Here is a 22,561-nt window from a genome sequence, read left to right on the forward strand (position 1 = left end):
TCCCACCTGAGAGCTTTTCTCAGATGAGAAGATGGAAAGACCAAGCAAGGAAGCCAGATGCAGCCTAGGCTGCAACTACCCAGCAAAAGGTAGTAACATGGGTCTGAACCAGAATGATGACAAGTGAGAATAGAGAGAAGGAAATGGGTGGGAGATATTGGGAAGGTAGAATTAATAGAACTTGACAGCTGATTAGGTGAAGAAGAAAGAAAAAAGGTAAAAAATGACACAGGTTTTTAATCTAGATGAATAGAAAGGTGGTGGTGCTATCATCAAAACGTATGGAAGAAGAGTGGTTTCAGAGTTTTTGGTTATTGGTTTAAAGAGAGTTTAGGTAAGGAGTTTGTTTTTAGAAATGCTGCTTTCGGTCTGTCAGGCAGAGAAATCTAATGGGCAGTTTGAAATGGAGCATTTAAGTTGGGTCTCTAGAAATAAATTTCACCTTATTCCTCAGGGAATTTGAGCAGACCAGCTGATCTTGAGGGTATAGTCTTTGTTTATTCATTTCAAATGGTCTAGATGAAGCCCAGAATGTTCTCTTCTGATTTTAAAGTTTCCTGCTATCCTGGCTTCAGCCTTGGAGCAAAAAACTGACTGGGTTTACCAGCATAATTGCCCCGCAAATATATATACTGACCTGCTACCTTAATCCCACTCAACTTTCTCTAAAGAGATTGCAGTCATGTGTACAAAACTGACATTTCCCAAGGCAAATTTCTCCTAGAGAAAGATGTGATTCTTGAAATAATCACACACCCACATTTCCAAGGCCTAAATAGGCATGGATCTGCTTTTAGGAGAACCAGCCAGTGGGCCCAAAGAAAGCTGCTATAGGTGACCTTATTTGAACATAATGTACTCTATAAATGTAAGATAGATACCTTCTGGCAAGGTTTCTGGAAGCCATCTTGTAGGTCTATTTAGAGGATCTATGCTGTAAGCCTAAACATCAGACTTCTAATTTCCTGATTTAGGTGTGCCGTAGGAAAGTATGCTTGTGGCAGGGGAGGAGTGAGCTGAAGGATGGTTAACGGGAGCAGGGCTTGTGAACAGTTCTGCTAGGGAACTGGAGCATGGGGCAGGGGGTTGTTACTTGCACGAAGAAGATAATTAAGACCTTGGGAGTAGGTGAGATTCCTCATGGAGAATTCCTAGAAAGAGAAGAGATGATGGTTGCTTTGATCACCAGTAAAGTGTTGGGTCTTGCGAGGGACTTAAGAGTTCTCAGTGACCCAGAAATCAGTTGTCATAGGATGGGAGGATGATAGAATCAGGCACTACCTAGCCCAGAGGCGTCAAACGTCTGGCTTGCTAGGCCTAAATCACGCCAAAACGGGATGAGAACCATCTGACAAAATAAATAAAACACAAGAAAGCGCAGCTAATGTCCACGTGCGGTTTTCTGGGACAGTGCGCAGCATCCAAGAACCCCTGCGCACGATGCATTGGCCCAGTTTCTACTTGAGCCTGATACACGGACGCAGTCTACCTTTCCGTTAGCTGGCCCTCCAGAAAGGCCACCCCGCTAGGGGGCAGAGCCTGAGCTGGGTCTGCGTCCTTCTGACCCCAAGCCCCGCCCCCCTGGGCTGAAGGCCGAGGCACTGGCTGTCAGCGGGCCGGGAGGAAGAGGACGCATCCGGGAGGGAAGATTTCGGAGAGGGCCCTTTCCCGAGCCCCGTCCGAAAGGACGTTACTCTGGCACGGGCGTGCCTGACAAGATGGGCCAGCACCGCTCGGCGGCGGGCGGAGTGGGAGTCTCGGAGCCTGGCTGCGGGAGCTGCGTCCCGCCCAGCCGCCAGCGGCCCCCTCACTACCACCAGCCAGCTAGATCTGGGGACGCCCGGGGGGCCATTTTAGAGAGAGGACCCTCGCTAGCCGCGGCCCCGGGCACGCCGTTCAGTCTCCCAGAGCCCGGCTCCCTCGCCCCCCGAAGAGGCCGCTCCCGGCCTCTCGGTGTCGCCGCCTGTTACCCCGGCCGCTTCCCGGGCGGGCCAGGGCTGCTGAGGGGGCCGCCCCGAGCGCCTCCGCCTCGTCCGGCGCGGGCCCGGGGCCTTCGCTTCGGGAAACCCCCCGGCGGCGCGGAGTGTATGAGGTCACCGGCTTGGCCCGGCTCTGGCCCCGGCCCGCTGGGGGAGGCGGGGCGTTGCTCCGGGCTGTGTCACCCCCTTGTGGCTTCCTCGGGCCGTTGCCGCCTCTGCGCGCCTCGGATTTCCACGTCCTCGGATGACATAAGGAGGAAAAAGCCCAAACGCTCGGGCAGGCCTCCTTGGGGGGCGGGGCGCGCCTCCCCCTCCTCGGCTCTCTCTTGCCCGGGAGCACTCGGGCGTAGACAGAGGGAGACCCTCGCGGTTCTTTTCGGAGTGAGAGCGAGGGCGGCGCTTTGGGAGCAGCGCTGCGGGCTCAGGGGGGCGGGGGTCCGCCGAACGGGAACCAGACCCAGCTAAGCCAGGGGGCCATGAACCCGGCGGGGGCGGAAGCTGCCGGAAGTTTCTGCGGCTGATTTCCTGTCGCCCACCAGGGCTGTATAGCCCCTGACCCCTGCCAGCCGGCCCGTCCGCAAGTATTCATTGAGGAGGCCCCGTGAGGGACGCCTGGAAGACATCCCAGCCCTGGCAGCTAGGGCCGGCCGGTCTGGCTCAGCTGGCAGGGAAGCCAAAGCCCGCGCTCGGGAGAAGGGGCTCTGCGCCGCGCTCAGACCTAAGCGGGGGCACCGGTGGGCAGCAAGGGCGAGAAGCGGGGACCAGGAGAGGGGGCAAAACCGAGTGCCAAACCACGAGGCTGAGAATCAGGTCTTGGTCTCAGCCCTGCCATTAATTAGGTGATTGTGGACGAGTAAGTCCCTTCAAAGCCCTCTCGACTTTCTCACCTATTTGAAGAATACAATAAAATAGACTGTACTAAATCACCAGTTCGCTAGTTCTCAAAGCGTGCTCTGGTGGTTCAGAGGTCTACTGAAGTGAAAGCTATTTGTATGATAGTAATTATTAGAAAAGTTTACATTTGAATGTGGCAAACATCAACAGTTATAGCCCGCCTTTACAAAAGCCCTTTAAAATTTTTTTAAAGTGTAAGAGGTTCTGAAACTGAAAAGTTTGAGCCCCTCTAGACTAGATGATTCTACGTACATTCTAACTCCCACAATATGAGTCATGAAGTAGCGTGGCATAGTAGAGACTGAAGTAATCCAGAAGTGATCGATAGTTGACTCCTGACTCATTTCCTTGCTCCTTCTGTGGCTTGAGGCACTAGTCTGTCTCTCATTGACCTCACTTTCACAAAAGATGAAAAAGGAACATTTGTTATTTCTACTATGACACTCAGATTTTCTCATTCCTTTCCTCCAATATGTTCTGGTAAAACCATGGAAGGGAATAAGATAATAATTTTATAGTCCTTTAAGCTCCCTGGGAAGAGATACTGTTAAAATATAAGGTTTATTTCTTTTATTTACAAGGATACTGGTTCTGTTCCATCTGCTCCTTCTGGCTCTCCACCTCTCCTTTCTGCTTCTGTCTTCAGGGGCCTCAGAGGTAGCTTCTGAAACTGTTTTCATTTCTCTGGTGGATCAGACTTAGATAATTCAGCACCAGCCTTGCCCCAGGGCTTGTGACTAGGATGCTAAAAACCTTTGATAATATTTCAGGTCTCTTGGGAGAATAATGGCTTCAGTCAATTTCCTCTATTTGTAGACATTGCTGTCCAGTCCTGGGCCCAAGTACGAATGCCTTTTATTAGCACTCTTCAAAGCCAATATGGATCTGATATAGAAAGATGTCAGATACTTTGGGAGTTGGTCTAGGTAAATGTGAACTTAGATCTGTGATCTATTCATAACTTGTCTGGAACTGTAGTATCATGTATAGATATACTTGACTACAGGAAGCATTATAAGCTTTTTGAAGAAACACACTGTGTCTAATCTATAATTTCCATGGCATTATGATTAGTTTCCTTGCCTCTAATCTTTCCAATTATACAGATAAAAAAATCCATATTTCAAAAGTGCAGATCTCTGACCCTCACTCTAAAAGTTTCAATGATTCCCCATTGCCTCTGGAATAAAATGCAGACTACTCTGTTTGACATTCAAATCCATGGCTTCTGTACTTTCTTTCCATACTTATTTCTCATTACTCTCCCTCACACACACTCCCTAATGCAGCTAAACCTCTGTGCATGTGACATCCCATCTTCTCTTCAAGTACTTTTGCATATACATAGACCCTTTCTTGCTTTATTTCTATCTCTTAGAATCCCTAGGTCTATACACTGCTCAGCTCGAAAACTACCTCCTACATGAAGATTTTCCTGATCCCAGCAGCTGTTCATGCTTCACCCGAACTCTCAATTCCTTTGTACAATTATATCTATATTCTTTCTCTCTAGGACAATGTTAGCTCTTTGAACATAGGGATCATCTTATTTTTGTCTTTGTACCCTGGGCTTGGCAAGATTATTTGGGACTCATTTGGGGTTCCGTTAGTGGAGAGAATTCCCAGTAAAGATACTCTTGCTGCCAATATACCTACTCTGAAATTTATAGTCTTAGGGAATGAGCTGTCTGGGAAACTACACATAGCAGATCTCGACTTGAATCCAATTCTCCCTTACACTATTTGTCATTACCCTTTAGTAAATGCATTTTTTTTTTTTTTTTGGTTGTTCATTTTCCAGCTGTGTCTCCAGGCCCAGCACTATCCACAGTGCCACAGAAAATACATAGTACATAATAAATGTGTGTTTAATTAACTGGAATTGACTTGAACTCTAACTAAGTTGAGGTACAAAGAAGGGAATTGATTTGCTTAGGCTAGCCAGAATAAGAATCCAAGTGCCCGTGGCCTTTTCTTTTCTCCCTCCCTAGCCTCCCCATATGGTTGTTCCTTTGCTTACATATGCCATCTTTTTTTTAATGTGTGTACCTATTTGTTGCTTTTTCAAAAGCCTCTACCTGTAACAGCACCTTTCCTTCTACTTTACTCATTTCACACTATGTAATACAAAAGTTTCACTTTTTAATGACCCTCTTTCTGCAACAGAACCCATACTCGGTACCTAGACTAAGACTAAGGAAGGGAGGGGAAGGAGAGGAAGGAAGATGTTTCTTCCTGGTCTGGTTTGGAAGCTTGAGGCTGATTCACATCTCAGTTTATAAAGCACACCATCTTTATATGAATCTTATGCCATGATGTATGCCTTTGGGATTTCCTTTACTCTTGAGCATGATCTTGATTATGAAGAATTGAAACCATTGGATAAGTTCAAACAAAGAGCAAAACCAGATTCCAGATAGCCCTGCTCTCCAAATCCTCAAAACTAAGGCTCTTAGTTATTCCTACTAATATTTAGAGATTACAGTGGCTATTTTTGAAAATACTGATCAATGGAATGGTTTTGAATGCTTCTTCTTGTGACAGGGAAATTGATTTAGAGAAAAAGAAGGCATGTTCAAATTTCTTCAGACAGCTCTTTAAGAAACATGAACTTTCTCAACCATTCTATCAGAAGCCCATCTGAATTCTAAGGCAGCAAGAATAATTGTTAATTAAATGTTTAATTCAGTTTCACAAATTCAATCCTACAAATTGGAAATTAGTATGGCAGAAACTAGGCATTGACCCACACTTAACACCGTATACCAAGATAAACTCAAAATGGGTTCATGACCCAGGCATAAAGAATGAGATTATAAAGAAATTAGAAGAACATAGGATAGTTTACCTCTCAGACCTATGGAAGAGGAAGGAATTTGTGACCAAAGAAGAACTAGAGATCATTATTGATCACAAAATAGAAAATTTTGATTATATCAAATTGAAAAGTTTTTGTACAAACAAAACTAATGCAGACAAGATTAGAAAGGAAGCAATAAACTGGGAAAACATTTTTACAGTCAAAGGTTCTGATAAAGGCCTCATTTCCAAAATATATAGAGAATTGTCTCTAATTTTTAAGAAATCAAGCCATTCTCCAATTGATAAATGGTCAAAGGATAAGAACAGACAATTCTCAGACGAAGAAATTTAAACTATTTCTAGCCATATGAAAAGATGCTCCAAATCATTGTTGATCAGAGAAATGCAAATTAAGACAACTCTGAGATACCACTACACACCTGTCAGATTGGTTACTATGACAGGGAAAGATAATGCAGAATGTTGGAGGGGATGTGGGAAAACAGGGACACTGATACATTGTTGGTGGAATTGTGAATACATCCAGCCATTCTGGAGAGCAATTTGGAACTATGCTCAAAAAGTTATCAAACTGTGCATACCCTTTGATCCAGCAGTGTTTCTACTGGGCTTATACACCAAAGAGATACTAAAGAAGGGAAAGGGACCTGTATGTGCACGAATGTTCGTGGCAACCCTCTTTGTAGTGGTCAGAAACTGGAAACTGAGGGGATGCCCATCAATTGGAGAATGGCTGAATAAATCGTGGTATATGAGTGTTATGGAATATTATTGTTTGGTAAGAAATGACCAGCAGGATGATTTCAGAAAGGCCTGGAGAGACTTACACGAACTGATGCTGAGTGAAACGAGCAGGACCAGGAGATCATTATATACTTCAACAACAATACTATGTGATGATCAATTCTGATGGACGTGGCCCTCTTCAACAATGAGATGAACCAAATCAGTTCCAATAGAACAGTAATGAACTGAACCAGCTACACCCAGCAAAAAAACTCTGGGAGATGACTATGAACCACTACATAAAATTCCCATTCCCTCTATTTTTGCCCGCCTGCATTTCTGATTTCCTTCACAGGCTAATTGTACACTATTTCAGAGTCTGATTCTTTTTGTACAGCAAAATAACTGTATGGACATGTATACATATATTGTATTTAACTTATACTTTAACATATTTAACATACATTGATCAACCTGCCATCTGGGAGAGGGGGTGGGAGGAATTGGAACAAAAGATTTTGCAGTTGTCAATGCTGAAAAATTACCCATGCATATGTCTTGTAAATAAAAAGCTATAATAAAAAAAATTCAATTCCACAAACTTTTGTGTGTGTGTGTGTGTGTGTGTGTGTTATGTTCAAGGCATGGAAGCTAGAGATACAAAGATAGATAAAACATAGACCCTGTTCTGAAGGAGTTTATAATTACATTTGTGAAGGAAGTCATGAGGGAAGGTTGCAAGGACAGATACAAGATACAAGAAACTTTACTACAAGGGACAATGTGAAAAATGCAAAGGAGAAGCCCAGGCAAAATGTTAGAAGAGGGAAAGATCATTTTCACCTGATTAGAGATCACTTTCAACTAACTTCATGGAGGGGTGATATTTGCATTGGCATTAGGGGAAAGAAATCAAATTTGGAAATAGAGAATTAAGACCATTTATAGGCAGGGGGGAAAGTGTAAGCCTAGGAGAAAGAAAGAAAGTTCCCTGAAGGCAGACTATGGTTTTGTCTTTTTTTTTTTATCAGCAGTATCTATACCTATGTACATAATGAGAGTTTAATAAATGCTTGTTGATTGACTATGACTTGTGGGGAGGCAGAAAGAGAATAGGACAAATTACATGGCTAGAATTCTGAGTATTTGTAGAGAAGTAATCTGAGATTAGGTTAGAAGCATATTAGAGCCTGGATGGGGAGGGTCTTGAATGCCAAGATGAAGATTTTATTTTTTTAATCCATTAGAACTCATAGACTAATTTGTAGTCCAATTTATGATACAATAAAGTTTTATTTTTTGTGATGCATGGACAACTCATTGTACTCTCAGGATCCTTATATAATTAGTAAGTATACTTGATTTCTGAGAATTTGTAACATAATTTGATTATTTTGAATGATTATTGTGGTATCTATTCATCCATTTATTTATTCATTCATTCTTCTATTTGTCATTATACCTATCTATCTATCATTTCTGTCTGTCTGTCAGCTTATTTATTTATTGTGACATATTGTAGAGAGAGCTGTCTTTGGACCTGGGTTCAAGGCCTGTTCTCTAACTTCCTGAAAGAAGGCAGCTCTCAAAGACTAAATTTCTGCAATGTTTCACTAAATCAGTGGAGGGAGTTCTTCACTAGTGATTCCCTATGATGAAGAAATTATGGGTCCTGATCTCCACCCCCCCGAAAAAGAAAATTAATTAGGAAAATAAGAGAAGTGAATAAGTACCTACTATGTTCTAGATATTGTGTTAAGTGACTTTTACAAATATTTCATGTTCACAGAGACCTTGTAAGGTAAGGTGCTATTATTCTCCCTATTTTATAGATGAGAAAACTGTGACTGGTTAAATGGCTGAAACCAGTTTTCAACTTAGTCCTTCCAGACTCTGTGACACTTAGTTGTCTTTAATTAGTGTTTTTGCTTTAGGTTGTAGCCATGGAACATTTGATCCCAAACCCCTGGCCAGGAATGCATTCTTCTCTCCCCTCATTCCTATATCACATAATTTTTTTTTAAGTGAAAATACAATATGATTTCTAAGGATGTTTTTAAAAAAAAAGCTTGGATTACCTGTATTGCTTTTCTTTTTGTTCATGCTATTGTTTTACCTGCCTGGGACTAGATAACTATCTTGCTAGCTTCCCACAGTAGTTTATGGTGTTTTTTGATGATATTGTTGCTGAATAGGAGACTTTTGTGTGGATGCCCAAGTTGGAGTCAGCATTACCTTCCACTTCTGGACTTTACCTTCTCCATGTGTAAAATCAGGGCATGGGACTAGATCTACTCATTGAGACCAGGGTCCCTGATGATTACATTCCTTCTCCTAACAGTTCTTTCACTCATACCCCTTTGCTTCCCATTACTACTTTTAGGCTTGCCCTCCCACAAAGATGGCTATACCTTTGATCTTGCCACTTCCATGTACATGGAACTCTAAAATTTTTCTTCAGGATTGTAATCCTTTATCATTCCATTTTCTCCTATGTTTTAAGACCCCCTGTCCCTACTCACTATGACCTCCTTCTACCCTCAGTTCTTTTCCAGGCGATCGCGTCTTTTCTGGCTACATCCTCCTCTTCTCCCCGTTTCAGTTCCTTGGTGATCCAGTTCAGTTCCAAACTTGGTTGTATTATTCCTGATATTACCCTTATCCTTTCTCACTTTGTTGGCGAAATTCTTTGAGAAATACTAGGTATTTCACCTTCCTCTTCTCTCATTTTTAAAACCTATATTTGTTAGTTTCCAACCTCATCACTCAACTGAAACTGTACTCTCCAAAGTTATTAATTATCGCTTAATTGACAAATGTAATGACTTTTTCTCAGTCCTCATTCTTTTTGATCTTTTTGCAGCATTTGACGCCACTGATCATCCTCTCCTCCTGAATACTCCCTCCTCTCTGGGTTTTTTTTTTTTTTTACATTGCTGTGGTTTAAATTTCTCCTCATTCCAATCCATTCTCTATTCAATGGCCACAAGATTTTCCTAAGCATAGATCAATCACAACAGGCCCTACGAAATAAAATCTAATGATCTTCTGTAATTTCAAGATCTTTATAACTTGGTTTCTTCCTACCTTTCTAGTCTCATAATTTGCTCCCCTTCACATACTCTGTCATCCAGCCACACTAGCCAATTTGCCATTCCTTGAACATGATGCTCCATGTCCAGTTCCTTTGGCTTTGCTTTGGATGTCCCCCATGCCTACGGCCTCTTCCTTTTTATCTCAGCCTCACAATTTCCTTAGCTTCCTTTAATGGAATTTAAATCTCACCTTCTATAGGATGACACTCCCACTCTCTTTGGCTACTATTGGCTTCGCTCCAGGGGTTACCTCTCATCTATTCACTGTATGCTTTGTACCTGGTTATCTACAAAAAGTAGATTCCTTCATTAGACTACAAAAAGCAGACTCCTTCATTAGAATGTAAACTTCTTGAGGGCAAGGACTGTTTTTACTTTTCTTTATATGTACAGAATATGATATGAAGGAAAGATTATCTGAGTTAGAATCAGAGAACTTTTGTTCAAAACCTAGCCCTGCCACTATGTGACCTTGAATAAAGTCACTTAACCTCTCTTGGACTCAGTTATCTCATCAATAAAATGGGAAGGTTGGACTTGATAATATCACAGGTACCTTTATGCTCTATATCAGATATTATAATATTTAGGAGTGGAGAACAGGAGAGAGACCACTAGCATTTGAGACTTGGATTTTAAGTAACCAAGGGCTCCTTTACAAATGTGAGATGGATCTGTTCTGAGAGAAGTATAGCTTTGTTTCTCAGAATATTATACTGGCCTAAGGTTCTCCAACAAGACCCTACATTGTGTTCAGCAGCAAAAAGGAGGGAAGTAAATCTGCCAGCCTTCTGGGATCAGAATCAAAGTGTGAGGTTGCTGCAATAGAATCCAGATTTCCCTGGAAATTGGTCAGGAGACCCTAGAAGAATGTTCAGAGGTGTATTTCCAAGATGCTACATTTGCTAGATGTCTCCAACTTGCATCTTGTGCTTGAGATACTTTCCCTCCATGATTAACCAAATGAAATTTGGGAAGTTTAAAGCCTTAGAAAGTCAGAGGAAGAAACTTTTCAGATGTCATCTTAGATAGCCAACCCTGCAATTTTACAGATGAAGGGGATCCCCACCTTTCTCAAAGTCACATGACTAGTAACTGGCAATGCCAGGATCTGAACCCAATTTTCTGCCTCTCTGCCAATGGTCATTTTGCTGCCTCTCTAACATAATGGGCGCCACTAGATTCCTGGGTCTTCAGAGTCATTCCTAGGGCACTGCCCATTATCTCAGAGGAAGAGAAGAGAGCATTCCTAAGTATTAGAAGGTTCCAGTCTTTGGGGGTTTGGGCTTTAAAGGAACAAACCAGGTTGCTATTCTGTGATCCTCTTCCTCCAACCCACATGTGTTTTCTTTTCTGTTCTTCCCCTCTCCTTGCAGGTATATTCGTACGATGTACCTGGGGATTCAGAGCCAGCGGCAGAAGGAACACCAGCGACGCTTTTACTGGGCTATGATGTACGAATATGCAGATGTCAATATGTTACGCCTCCTGGAGACCTTCCTGGAGAGCGCCCCACAACTGGTGCTACAGCTCTGTATAATGATTCAAAAGAACAGCGCTGAAACGCTGCCCTGTAAGTGTTCCCCCCCCCAATTCTCTCCCCTCCCAGCTTCTGGCTGCTCCCCTTCTCTCTTCTCCTCAGACCTTCCTCTTCCTGGGCAAGGGGTACACTATGGGCATTCCCATGAGATGACAGATAATGGGATGCATGATGTCACCCTGCCATCTCCCTACCCATTTAGGCTCATATATGTTTTTCTTAATGGATTTTATTTTCCAATTACATGTAAAGATAGTTTTCACCATTCATTTTTGTAAGATTTTGAGTTCCAATTTTTTCTTCCTTTCTTCCTTGCTTCCCACCTCCCCAAGACAGCAAGCAATCTGATATAAGTTGTACATGTACAATCAATTTAAACATATTTCCACTCATTTTGTGAAAGAAAAATTAGAACAAAAGAGAAAAACTGTGAGAGAGAAAAAGCAAACAAACACAAAGGTAAAAATAGCACTTAGTCTCCATAGTTCTCTCTCTAATGCAGATAGCATTTTTCCATCTCAAGTCTATTGGAATTGTCTTAGATCACTGTATGGCTAAGAAGAGTTAAGTCTATCATAATTGATTATTATGTAATCTTGCTGTTACTGTGTACAATGTTCTCCTGGTTCTTAGGCCCATATCTTTTACCATTATGATGATTATGATGATGTATGATGATGTTGATATATCTTGGCTGATCTGTACAAAATATGGGTAAGGGTGGGAGTTCATATATATGCATTCACTCATGCTCTTGTTGTAGACCTGTAGATCTCTATGGTAGACCTCCATGTTTACACAGTACATTCACTTGTCCAAAATATTTACACTCAGTCCTTATGTGTCTCAGTATAATGGACATGGACACTACTCTTTGTGGTATATGAACATTAATATACATGCTTGAATATTTCCCTTTTCATTTTCTCCACACTTACTTTACCCATATAGAGAGGAACTCAGCCATCATAGGGTCTTGGCAAAAATATAACCAAAAGGATCTGTCTTTCCTGGAAAGGGTCCTGACATAGTACATAGAGCACTGGACTGGAAATCAGAAAAAATCAGTATTCTCTCCATTACATTATGGACTTGATCTAAATCTTTGGTCTTGTGAAAAGGAATGCATGATATTATAATGAGAAGTTTGGGTATGAGGATAGGCTATGCTATTTACTAGCTACATGCTGTTAGGAAAATCACTTAACCTTTCTGTGCCTCAGTTTCCTCATTTTTTTATTATAACTTTTTATTGACAGAACATATGCATGAGTAATTTTTACAACATTGTCCCTTGCACTGACTTCTGTTCTGACTTTTCCCCTCCCTCCCTCCAACCCCTCTCCCAGATGGGCAAGCAGTCTTATACATGTTAAATATGTTAAAGTATATCCTAGATACAATATATGTGTGCAGAACCGAACAGTTCTCTTGTTGCACAGGAAGGATTGGATTCAGAAGGTAAAAATAACCCGGGAAGAAAAACAAAAATGCAAACAGTTTACATTCATTTCCCAGTGTTCCTTCTCTGGGTGTAGCTGATTCTGTCCATCATTGATCAATTGGAACTGAATTGGATCTTCTCTTTGTCAAAGATATTCACTTCCATTAGAATACATCCTCATACAGTATTGTTGTTGAAATATATAATGATCTCCTGGTTCTGCTCATTTCACTCCGCATCAGTTCATGTAAGTCTCTCCAAACCTCTCTGAATTCCTCCTGCTGGTCATTTCTTACAGAATAATAATATTCCGTAACATTCACATCCCACAATTTACCCGACCATTCTCCAATTGATGGGCATCCATTCATTTTCCAGTTTCTAGCTACTACAAACAGGGCTGCCACAAACATTTTGGCACATACAGGTCCCTTTCCCTTCTTTAGTATCTCTTTGGGATATAAGTCCAGTAGTAGCACTGCTGGATCAAAGGGTATGCACAGTTTGATAACTTTTTGAGCAAAGTTCCAAATTTCTCTCCAGAATGGCTGGATGTATCCACAATTCCACCAACAATGCATCAGTGTACCAGTTTTCCCACATCCCCTCCAACATTTCACATTATTTTTCCCTGTCATTCTAGTCAATCTGACAGGTGTGTAGTGGTATCTCAGAGTTGTCTTAATTTGCATTTCTCTGATCAATAATGATTTGGAACACCCTTTCATATGAGTAGAAATAGTTTCAATTTCATCATCTGAAAATTGTCTGTTGGTATCCTTTGACCATTTGTCAGCTGGAGAATGGCTTGATTTCTTAAAAATTAGAGACAATTTTCCATATATTTTGGAAATGAGTCCCTTATCAGAACCTTTCACTGTAAAAATATTTCCCATTTTATTGTTTCCCTTATAATCTTGTTTGCATTAGTTTTGTTTGTACAAAAGCTTTTTAATTTGATATAATCAAAATTTTCTATTTTGTGATCAATAATGATCTCTAGTTCTTCTTTGGTCACAAATTCCTTCCTCCTCCACAAGTCTAAGAGGTAAACTATCCTGTGTTTCTCTAATTTATTTATAATCTCATTCTTTATGCCTAAATCATGAACCCATTTTGATCTTATCTTGGTGTACAGTGTTAAGTGTAGGTCCACGTCTAATTCTGCCATACTAATTTCCAGTTATCCCAGCAGTTTTTGTCAAATAATGAATTCTTATCCCAAAAGTTGAGATCTTTGGGTTTGTCAAATACTGGATTGCTATAGTTATTGACTATTTAGTCCTGTGAACTTAACCTATTCCACTGATCAACTAATCTATTTCTTAGCTAATAACAAATGGTTTTGATTTATAATATAGTTTTAGATCAGGTACAGCTAGGTCACCTTCATTTGATTTTGTTTTCATTAGTTCCCTTGAAATTCTTGACCTTTTGTTCTTCCATATGAATTTTGTTATTTTTTTCTAGGTCATTAAAATAGTTTTTTGGGAGTCTGATTGGTATGGGCTAAATAAATAGATTAGTTTAGGGAATATTGTCATCTTTATTATATTCGCTTGGCCTATCCAAGAGCACTTAATATTTTTCCAATTGTTTAAATCTGACTTTATTTGTATGGAAAGTGTTTTGTAATTTTGCTCATATAATTCCTGACTTTCCTTTGGTAGATAGATTCCCAAATATTTTATGCCTTTGACAGTTATTTTGAATGGAATTTCTCTTTGTACCTCTTGCTGTTGGATTTTGTTAGTAATATATAAGAATGCTGAGGATTCATGTGGATTTATTTTGTATCCTGCAACTTTGCTAAAGTTGTGAATTATTTCTAATAGCTTTTTAGTAGAATCTCTGGGGTTCTCTAAGCATACCATCATATCAGTTTCCTCGTTTTTAAAATGAGAGTAGTAATATTTATACTCCTTGTTTCATAGAATTGTTGTAAAAAAAAAAAAAAGCACTTTGTAGAGTTCTATAGAAATGTGAACTGCCACTAATAATCTGAAATTATAATATTGTTAGAAAGTTCCCTACTCCCTAGAAAATTTCATTGTCAACAGATTACAGAATTACGTGTATTTGTATTGGTTAGTAAGACAGCCTCTGACTATTTCTGATTCAGGGCAACATTGGGACCTCCTTGCCTCCCTGGAAGTGTTCCTAAACCCTCTGGAATTGCTGCTCACCTACATATAGTTCTGGGCAACTTTCAAGGGGATGCACAAGGACTGATTCACCTTGTATGTGACTCATTCATTTGCTGGCCATACCTTAGTGGAATGGCAGGAAGGACCAATTGTGCTCACATTCTTCAATGGCAGAACTGCCCATCTCATCACCTTAATGCTGGGGCCTTCTGGAATTATCTCCACTTTATCCTGCATATATGTGATTTGTACTTAGTTGTTTTATGTTGCTCCCCCATTAGGTTGTAAACTCCTTTAGGGCAAAGACAGAGGGTTGGTTTGTTAGTTCCTTCACCTCAGAAGTGCTAGGAAATACGTGAATTATTGCTTTAGAGAACCTTGGAGAAAAAAGACTCCATGAAATGCAGTCAGTCAGTCAACCAGTATTTGTAAAATAGTATTTTATATTAAATATTAAATAGTAGTTTACCATGTGCAGAATTCTGGTTACAAAGAAAGGTAAAACACAGTTCCTACCCTCAAGGACCTCATATTGTGTAGTTCCAAAGGAGGCCCTTTGAGAGGCCTGGCCTTGAAAGAATACTTTCTGAGGACTTTTTATTGAAATGTGTCCTGACTTTTAGCAGTTTCCCCAGGCTCTGGTGCTAGTGGAGGGCCCAAGGACAATAGAAAACCAAATCAGTAAGTGAGTCACTCAGGCAAAAAAAGCATCTGGAGATACAACGAAAGGCAAAAACAAAGTCTCTGCAACTATGTATATATGAGATATAAAGAGTGTAGATAAAAGGTAATCTCAGAAGGAAGGGAAAAATCCAAGCTCCAAGAAAAACACATTTTTTAAAATGTTCTGATCTGTACCCAGACTGTCAATTTCTTCTCTGGAAGCAGATAGCATTTTGCAACCTTAGTTATTTGGGGCTGCCTTGGATCATTGTATTGCTGAGAAGAGCCAAGTCAAGTCATAGTTAATCATTGCACTGATCCTATTGTTATGTACAATATTCTCCTGCTTCTGCTCACTTCACTTTGCATCTGTTGATATAAGTTTTTTCAGGTTTTTTGGAGAGCATCTTGCTTGTCATTTATTATAGAACAATAGTTTCTCATTACAATCATTTACCACAATTTGTTCAGCCATTCCCCAACTGGTAGGTATTCCTTCAATTTCCAATTCTTTACAAAAACTTCTATGAATATTTTCGTACATATAGCTCATTTTCCTTTTCCTCTTTTTCCTTTTTTTTTTCTTTTTTTTACATCTCTTTGCGATACAAACCTTGTAGTTGTATTGCTGTATTAAAGCTGTTTGATAGCCTTTTAGGCATAGTTCCACATTGCTTTCCAGAATGGTTATATCAGTTCACAACTCCACCCATAATGCATTATTGTCCCAAATTTCTCCCATCCTATCCAACATTTCGTATTTGCCGTTTTTGTCATAATAGCCAGTCGGATAGGTATGAGGTGATACCTAAGAGTTGCTTTAATTTGCATTTCTCTCAAATCCACATTTTTGAAAGATCATTTTGGCAGGCGAGTGGAGGGTGGACTAGAATGAGAAGCAGACTAGCTAACAGGCTACAGGTGTGAGGTTACATGAGCCTGTACCAGTATGGTGACTATGGGAGCAGAGAGAAGGGAATATCTATGAGAGATGGTGTGAAGGAAGAAACTACAAGACTTAGCAGACTGGGTATGTGGAGTAAGTATAAGAGAGAAGTTGAAGGTATCCTTTGCAACAATGGGAAAGTGAGAGGAGAGGATTTAGGAGTTCACTTCACCTGAGCCAGGGCCAACCTTGCCTGGACACTTGCTAGTTCTATGGAACTTTTGCCTCTGTACTCTCCATGAGAAGCAAAGCTGGTACCAGCTCTGCAGGAGACCATGCAGGAGGAGAGGACCATTTTTTTTCTTCACTAGTACCTCCTTCTCTTCTGTGAACACCTTGTGTGAGATTCCACTCCTTACTTCTCCAGATACATTTTAACCATCTCATCTCTACCCCCTCCCACATCCACATATGTTCCCACAGAAAGGGCTCAGATGCAGGATGATTTCTTGTACTCTTTTGACATCATCTATCATAGGGTCATGCTAGTGGCTCAGGTAAATTGGGAGGAGGTAACAGGCCCCAGGGGAATGGGTAGTCCTCAACACTGTCTCCTGACTTCTTCCCTTTCACAATATAAACACAGGTAGGCTGGCCCGGGTCTTCCTTCTTGGAGAACAAAATCGACAGGGAAGCTCATGGAGCCTCTCTGCCAGTCCATTACAACAGCTTTCGAAGGTTGCCAAGCTCTCTCCTTCCCCTTATTATGCTGGGGCACCGAAGGAGGCAAGAAGTCTACTGCAGAAGCAGATGGAGGGCAAGCAGCATGGGGGAAAAGAGGTGGCAGGCATGAGAATGATTCTGAAATCCCACTGTTGGGGAAGTTGGCCAGAGCCATGCTGTCGGTTTTGACAGCTAGGTTTGGGCGGCTGTTTCCTTTGGAGGTTCAGAGAGCATCTTCAGATGATCCCATTTCTGACTTGTCCCCGTAGACTTAAATCTTGGAGCTCAGATGGGGCTGAGTCTGGACTCCTCAGCAGCCATGAAAATAAACCTAACTCCCCATGCCAAGGACCTCAGGGAAAAGGTGATTTCATTGATCTAGGGAACTCTAAGAAAACAGAACTCCTTCTGTCAATGCAAGTCACCCAGGTTCACAAAGACAACCAATGTATGTCACAGGCAATATGTGACCCCAGATATTCCTGAGCCTGGCTTTCTATCCATACCACACAGCCTCTCATGTCGAGCTATTTTTGCCTTTCTTTATATTCCCAGTATTTAGCACAGTGCCTTGTGTTATACAGTAAATGCTGACTGACTCACCAATTGTATAAGAAAAAGAAAATAGATATATGACACTGTGATTTTTAAAAATACTTTTTCTGCCTTTTTAAAAATTAGAATGTATCTCTAAGGATTCAGTAGCATTCACTCAGCAGTCATTTATTAATTCCCATTATGTGCAAAGTGATCTGTCAGACACTGGGAATGATGAAGAACAAATCCCTCCCTTTGAAGACCTTAGAATCTGGTTGGGATGGGGCATAAGTCACATGTATAAATATTTAAAATAAATGGATCATTAATGTAAAACAGAATAGAATGGGCATACAAAGGACACAGATCGGTATGGGAGAGAAATATTACTGACTAGAGTGATTGAAGAAAGCTTCATGAAAGAGGTGATATCTGAGGTGAACTTTGAAGGACTCGTAAGTCTTTGAAAGGCAGATATGGAGAGAGGAAGATATTGTAGAGGGTAAGAGAAAATGTGAGCAAAGGCAGAAAGGTGGAAAAGTTCTAGATATATACCAGAGATTGGTCAGGAGTTTGGTGCATGTGTAGAGGAATAGCAGGAGTTAGGTTGGAAAGAAAGTTAAGTGTCAGGTTGTAGCAGGTCTTGAATGCCAGCATAAGAAGTTTGGCTTTATTTGGGAGGCCTGGAACAGGCCCTTGGAACAGACAGGAAGAGTCTGGAACAGGAAAGGGACTTCCTCAGATCTGTGCAGCAGGAAGATTGGTCTGGCAGTCTGGTAAAATCATGGGTGGGAGTAGAGAGATCCTGAAAGGCAAAGAGACTGTTGGGGAGGCTGTTTTAGTAGTTTAGGCAGAATGCAATAAGAGTTTCTAGTTAGGTTATAGCAATGAGAGAACAGGCTGACTAAACATGACAGAAGGAGCATTGGAGTGGCAGAAAACAAGGTCTAATATTTGCCCTGACGCTAAATTTACCCATTTGGTCTTGGGAAAGATCTTTCCCCTCTGAGCCTCAGTTTCCTCATATGTAAAATTATGCTATTATCCTAGATTACCTCTAAGATTCCTTCCAGCTCTGACATTCACTCTTTGATTCTATTCTCTGCAAACAAATGTTTCTTTCTTTTTAGCTTAGTGTCTTAGGGGTCAAGAGAAGGAAGCCTGAGGTGGGGCAGGAGAAACAGCAGGAGAAGGAAGTTTCTCTAAATATAGGATAGTCCATGAGAAGAAGATGGGCCACATGGAATTGTCTGCCATAAAAATGGCTTCATAAGACCATTTGTAAAATATCCTAATGAAACCTAGTATAAAATCCAGAGCAGTAACTAGCCAGGGGCCACTAGCACTCTGCCCTGAATAGAGGACACAAAGCATTAACATGTATTCTTTAAAAAACATTTTAATATTCATATTTTTATTTTGAATTCCAGATTCTCTGCTTTCCTCCCTTTAGTTCCTCGCCAATCCACTGAGAAACCACACAATATGATACCCACTATATATGTAAAATACTCCTTCAGCAAAATAGAGGAAAAGTAGATAACTGAGATCAGAGAAGAAGCAGAAAAGAGGAAGCTTGGGTTCCTGATGGTTGTGGGTCAACAAACTGTCTGTGCCCATCCTTTTCCCCATCCTTCCTGGAAAGAACTCTCCAACACACTCTACCCTGTTTCCCTCCCTAGGGCTTTTACTTCCCTCCTTCCTTTGAAGGCTGACAACATCTGTCTCCCCATCCTTATAGGAATGAATAATAATCCTAGAATTACCTGCAGTCCTTTATAATTCATGGGGGAAAGCCTTATTGAAGCCTCTCTGATGAATTCAAAAGAGAATAAGATCCTACATACCATAAGTTGAACTAGATATCTTAGGAGATCCCATTTCCTAAGCAACTAAGAATTTCATCTTCCGTCCAATTGAACTTGCCTTAATTACTTTTATTATTTTCCTAGCATGAATTATAAAACTGATTTGAGTAAATAGCTCCAGCTCCTGGCACTACTTCGCGCTGCTTGCCCTAGGTGCCAAAACTACCAGTTATGGTTCTGGCAAAACCTAGCCAGTCTAAGTCCCTTGCCAATAATGAATATAACAGCGTTTTGTGTGTGCCCATTCCTGGTGAGGAAGATAGTAGCCTAGGAATTTTCTTGGCTCCAATTCTCTCTGGGATTACCCTGTTACTGTACTGTTCACATAAAGGAATGGGAGGTGTGACAAATTTATTCACACATTTATCTCCTAGCTGCCTCAATTTGCTTTTGTGTGGTTAGCAAAAAGACCAGTTATGGTCCTGAAGTGAGTGACTATCCTAGTAAATACAAACTTTTTTTTTTTTTTTCTCTTCTCTCCTTACACATAGAAAAGTATGGGAAATGAAATAGTCTCTCTTACTCATCTCCCCATAATATTTTCCTGCTTTTTTTCCTTTTTGAAAGTGTTTGCTCTAATCTTTCTTTCGTCCACATTCCAATTGTGTTCAATTAAATCAAGTTATTCAAAACGTTCATCAGTTTAGCAGACCTGGTAGACTGGGATTTAGGTCCTAAAACCTGAGCACTGAACCTGTGATCAGATTATGAAGTTTTCTTCACACCTGAGATGGTTATGATTGTCCCTGAGCAAGAGACAGCTTTTGCCCTGAGCAGACTAGGGGAATGTTGGCTTCCTCAGCTGAACTTTTCCCTTGTCTTCTGAATGGGTTATGTGTCCTTTTAAAATTGTTCTAAACATTTATATTTTTATTTTGAGTTTCAGATTCTCTGAGTACGAGATTGAAGAGAACTGTGCTGGGAATCAAATGACCAGCATTTTTGTCCTGGCTCTGCCAAAAATTGCTGGCTATTCTTTGTGATCTTGGACAAGTAATTTTCACTGAGGCTGTTAGGTGACTCAGTAGATAAGACTTTGAATTCATATTTGGCCTCAAACCCTTACTAAGTCACCTAGGAGGTAATTTAATTTCAGATTTCCCTCAGTTTCCTCAGCTGTAATATGGAGATAATAGCACCCACTATCAGAATTGTTGTTGTCAAATGATATTTGGAAAATTCTTTGCAAGCTTTAAAATACTATGTAAATTGTAGCTGGTAGCAATGATGGTGGTAGTGGTGGTCGTAGTGGTAGCAGTAGTAGTAAAATAATTCCTTCCCTTTGGCCTTAGTTTCCTCATCTGTAGAATCAGGGGGGTGAATTAGATGATCTCTCAAGTTCCTTCCATGTCTGGTATTTCCTGAATTTCTAGTACTAAATCTAAAGATTAAGCCAATTCAAATCAACAAAACATTGATCAAAACCTACTATATACAAGGTATAATGTATACTAGACTCTAGACTACATACAAAGTATACTAGATTCTGAGAATATGAGGGCAAAAAAATCCAAAATGAAATAATCTCTGCTGTCATGACAATTGTATTCTCCTGGAGTTGACAGTGATTTGCAGGTCATTCTCTGCAAATTAACACATGTTTTTTAAACAAATTAACACTTAAGTTTTTAAGCTCAAGGCAGTACTCTGGGTACAGAGAAAGAAACAAAAATAAATAAAGGATTAGGGCTAGAAACCTCAGTTTCTCATCTGTTTTATATGCTAAGTGATGGAGAAACAAGGAAAAAAAAAGACACTCCCTGCCCTTAAGGAGCTTACATTCCAATTGGGGAAGACAATACACAAAAAAGAAGCTGAAAAGTAAGGGTTGGGGTGGAAACCACCAGGGTGCACCTGGGAAGGAGGCATGATATTCTGTAGAATCACAGCCAAGCTGATTGAAAGAGGAGAAGTGGTGAATATCAGAGGAGAAAAGAATACATATCTGAGAAATTTTACAAAGGTAGAAATTATAGAATTTGACAATTGACTGGATATTTTTTATTGACAGTTACATATTGTCAATCCTGACAAATCATGACAAATACAGGATTGACAATTGGATTGATTGGGATAAAAGAGAATGAGGAATTGAGAATTACAGCAGTTTTAAATGCTGAGCGAGTGGCATGGAATGGTGATACTTTTCACAATAACAGGCAAGTTAGGGAGAAGGGAGAATTTAGGAGGAAAGACAAAGAGCTCAGTTTTGGACATACTGAATTTCAGATATCTATAAAGACCTCCAGTATGAACTATTCAGTGGACAGTTGAAGATGTGAGACAAGAGATCAGAACTGGACAAATAAAACTGAGAATCATGTTCCTGGAGATGATAATTGAATCCATGGAAACCAATGAGATCACTAAATGAAATACTATTGAGGGACAAGATGGCCTAGGACAGAGATTTGGGAGACACCTATCATTTATGGGTATAACTTAGATAAAAATCTAGCAAAGGAAGCTGGGAAGGAGTGGTCAGACAGATAGGAAGAGAAGCAGGAAAAGTGTCATGAAAAACTAAAGAAAATAGTTACAAGGAGAAAAGCATGAGTGTTGGTGTCATAGGCTACAAAACAATTAAGAAGGATGAAGGCTGAGAAAAGACCCTTAGATTTGGCATTTGAGAGATCATCGGTAACTTTGGAGAGAACAGCTTCAATAGAAAGATGAGGTCAGAAGCCAAGTGGTTGAGAGTTAAGTCTTCTTCAGTTTAACCAGAAAAAGGAGGAGAGTTATAAAAAGATATTTTGTAAGGAGGGATGGATCAAGTGAGAGTTTTGGGGTTTTTTTAAGGATGGAAAAGTTGTGGCCATGTTTGTAGGCGAGTAGATTAAGGTTGAAGACAAGTGAGAAAGTGAGATGATAATCTCTAAGAGGGAAGAGAAAAGGCAAAGAGGGATTGCTTTCTCCAGCTCTCATCCCAAGATGTGATTTTGCTATATGAATAGTAAAAAAAAAAAAAAAAAATGTTATTTTGACTTTTACACTTCTTGGAAGTAAGAATGAGATATTTTTACATACTTACGAAATGGGAAAGTAACCCAAAGGCCATTTAATTCAACCAAAACCTGAATGAAAAATCCCTTCTATAACATACCTGACAAGTGGCCACCCAGACTTTGTCTAAGGGCCCTTAAAGAAATGAACTTACAATTTTTCCCAGGTAGCTCATTCTACTATTTGTTAAGAAAGCATTGTTTATATTGAGTCCAAATCTGTCTTTCTCTAGT

The 22,561-nt window shown here is 40.4% G+C and overlaps 1 protein-coding gene across 1 annotated transcript in view; it reads left to right on the forward strand.

The window, feature by feature from the left end:
- Window positions 1–22,561, forward strand: part of XKR6 (XK related 6) — a 365,522-nt gene that overhangs the window by 318,382 nt on the left and 24,579 nt on the right. The window contains exon 2 of the mRNA XM_031950904.1: window positions 10,894–11,090. Coding sequence (XP_031806764.1) covers window positions 10,894–11,090 — 197 coding nt within the window. The remainder of the gene's footprint in view (window positions 1–10,893; window positions 11,091–22,561) is intronic.

Source organism: Sarcophilus harrisii, chromosome 2, assembly GCF_902635505.1.
Source record: "Sarcophilus harrisii chromosome 2, mSarHar1.11, whole genome shotgun sequence".
Taxonomy (NCBI): Eukaryota; Metazoa; Chordata; class Mammalia; order Dasyuromorphia; family Dasyuridae; genus Sarcophilus; species Sarcophilus harrisii.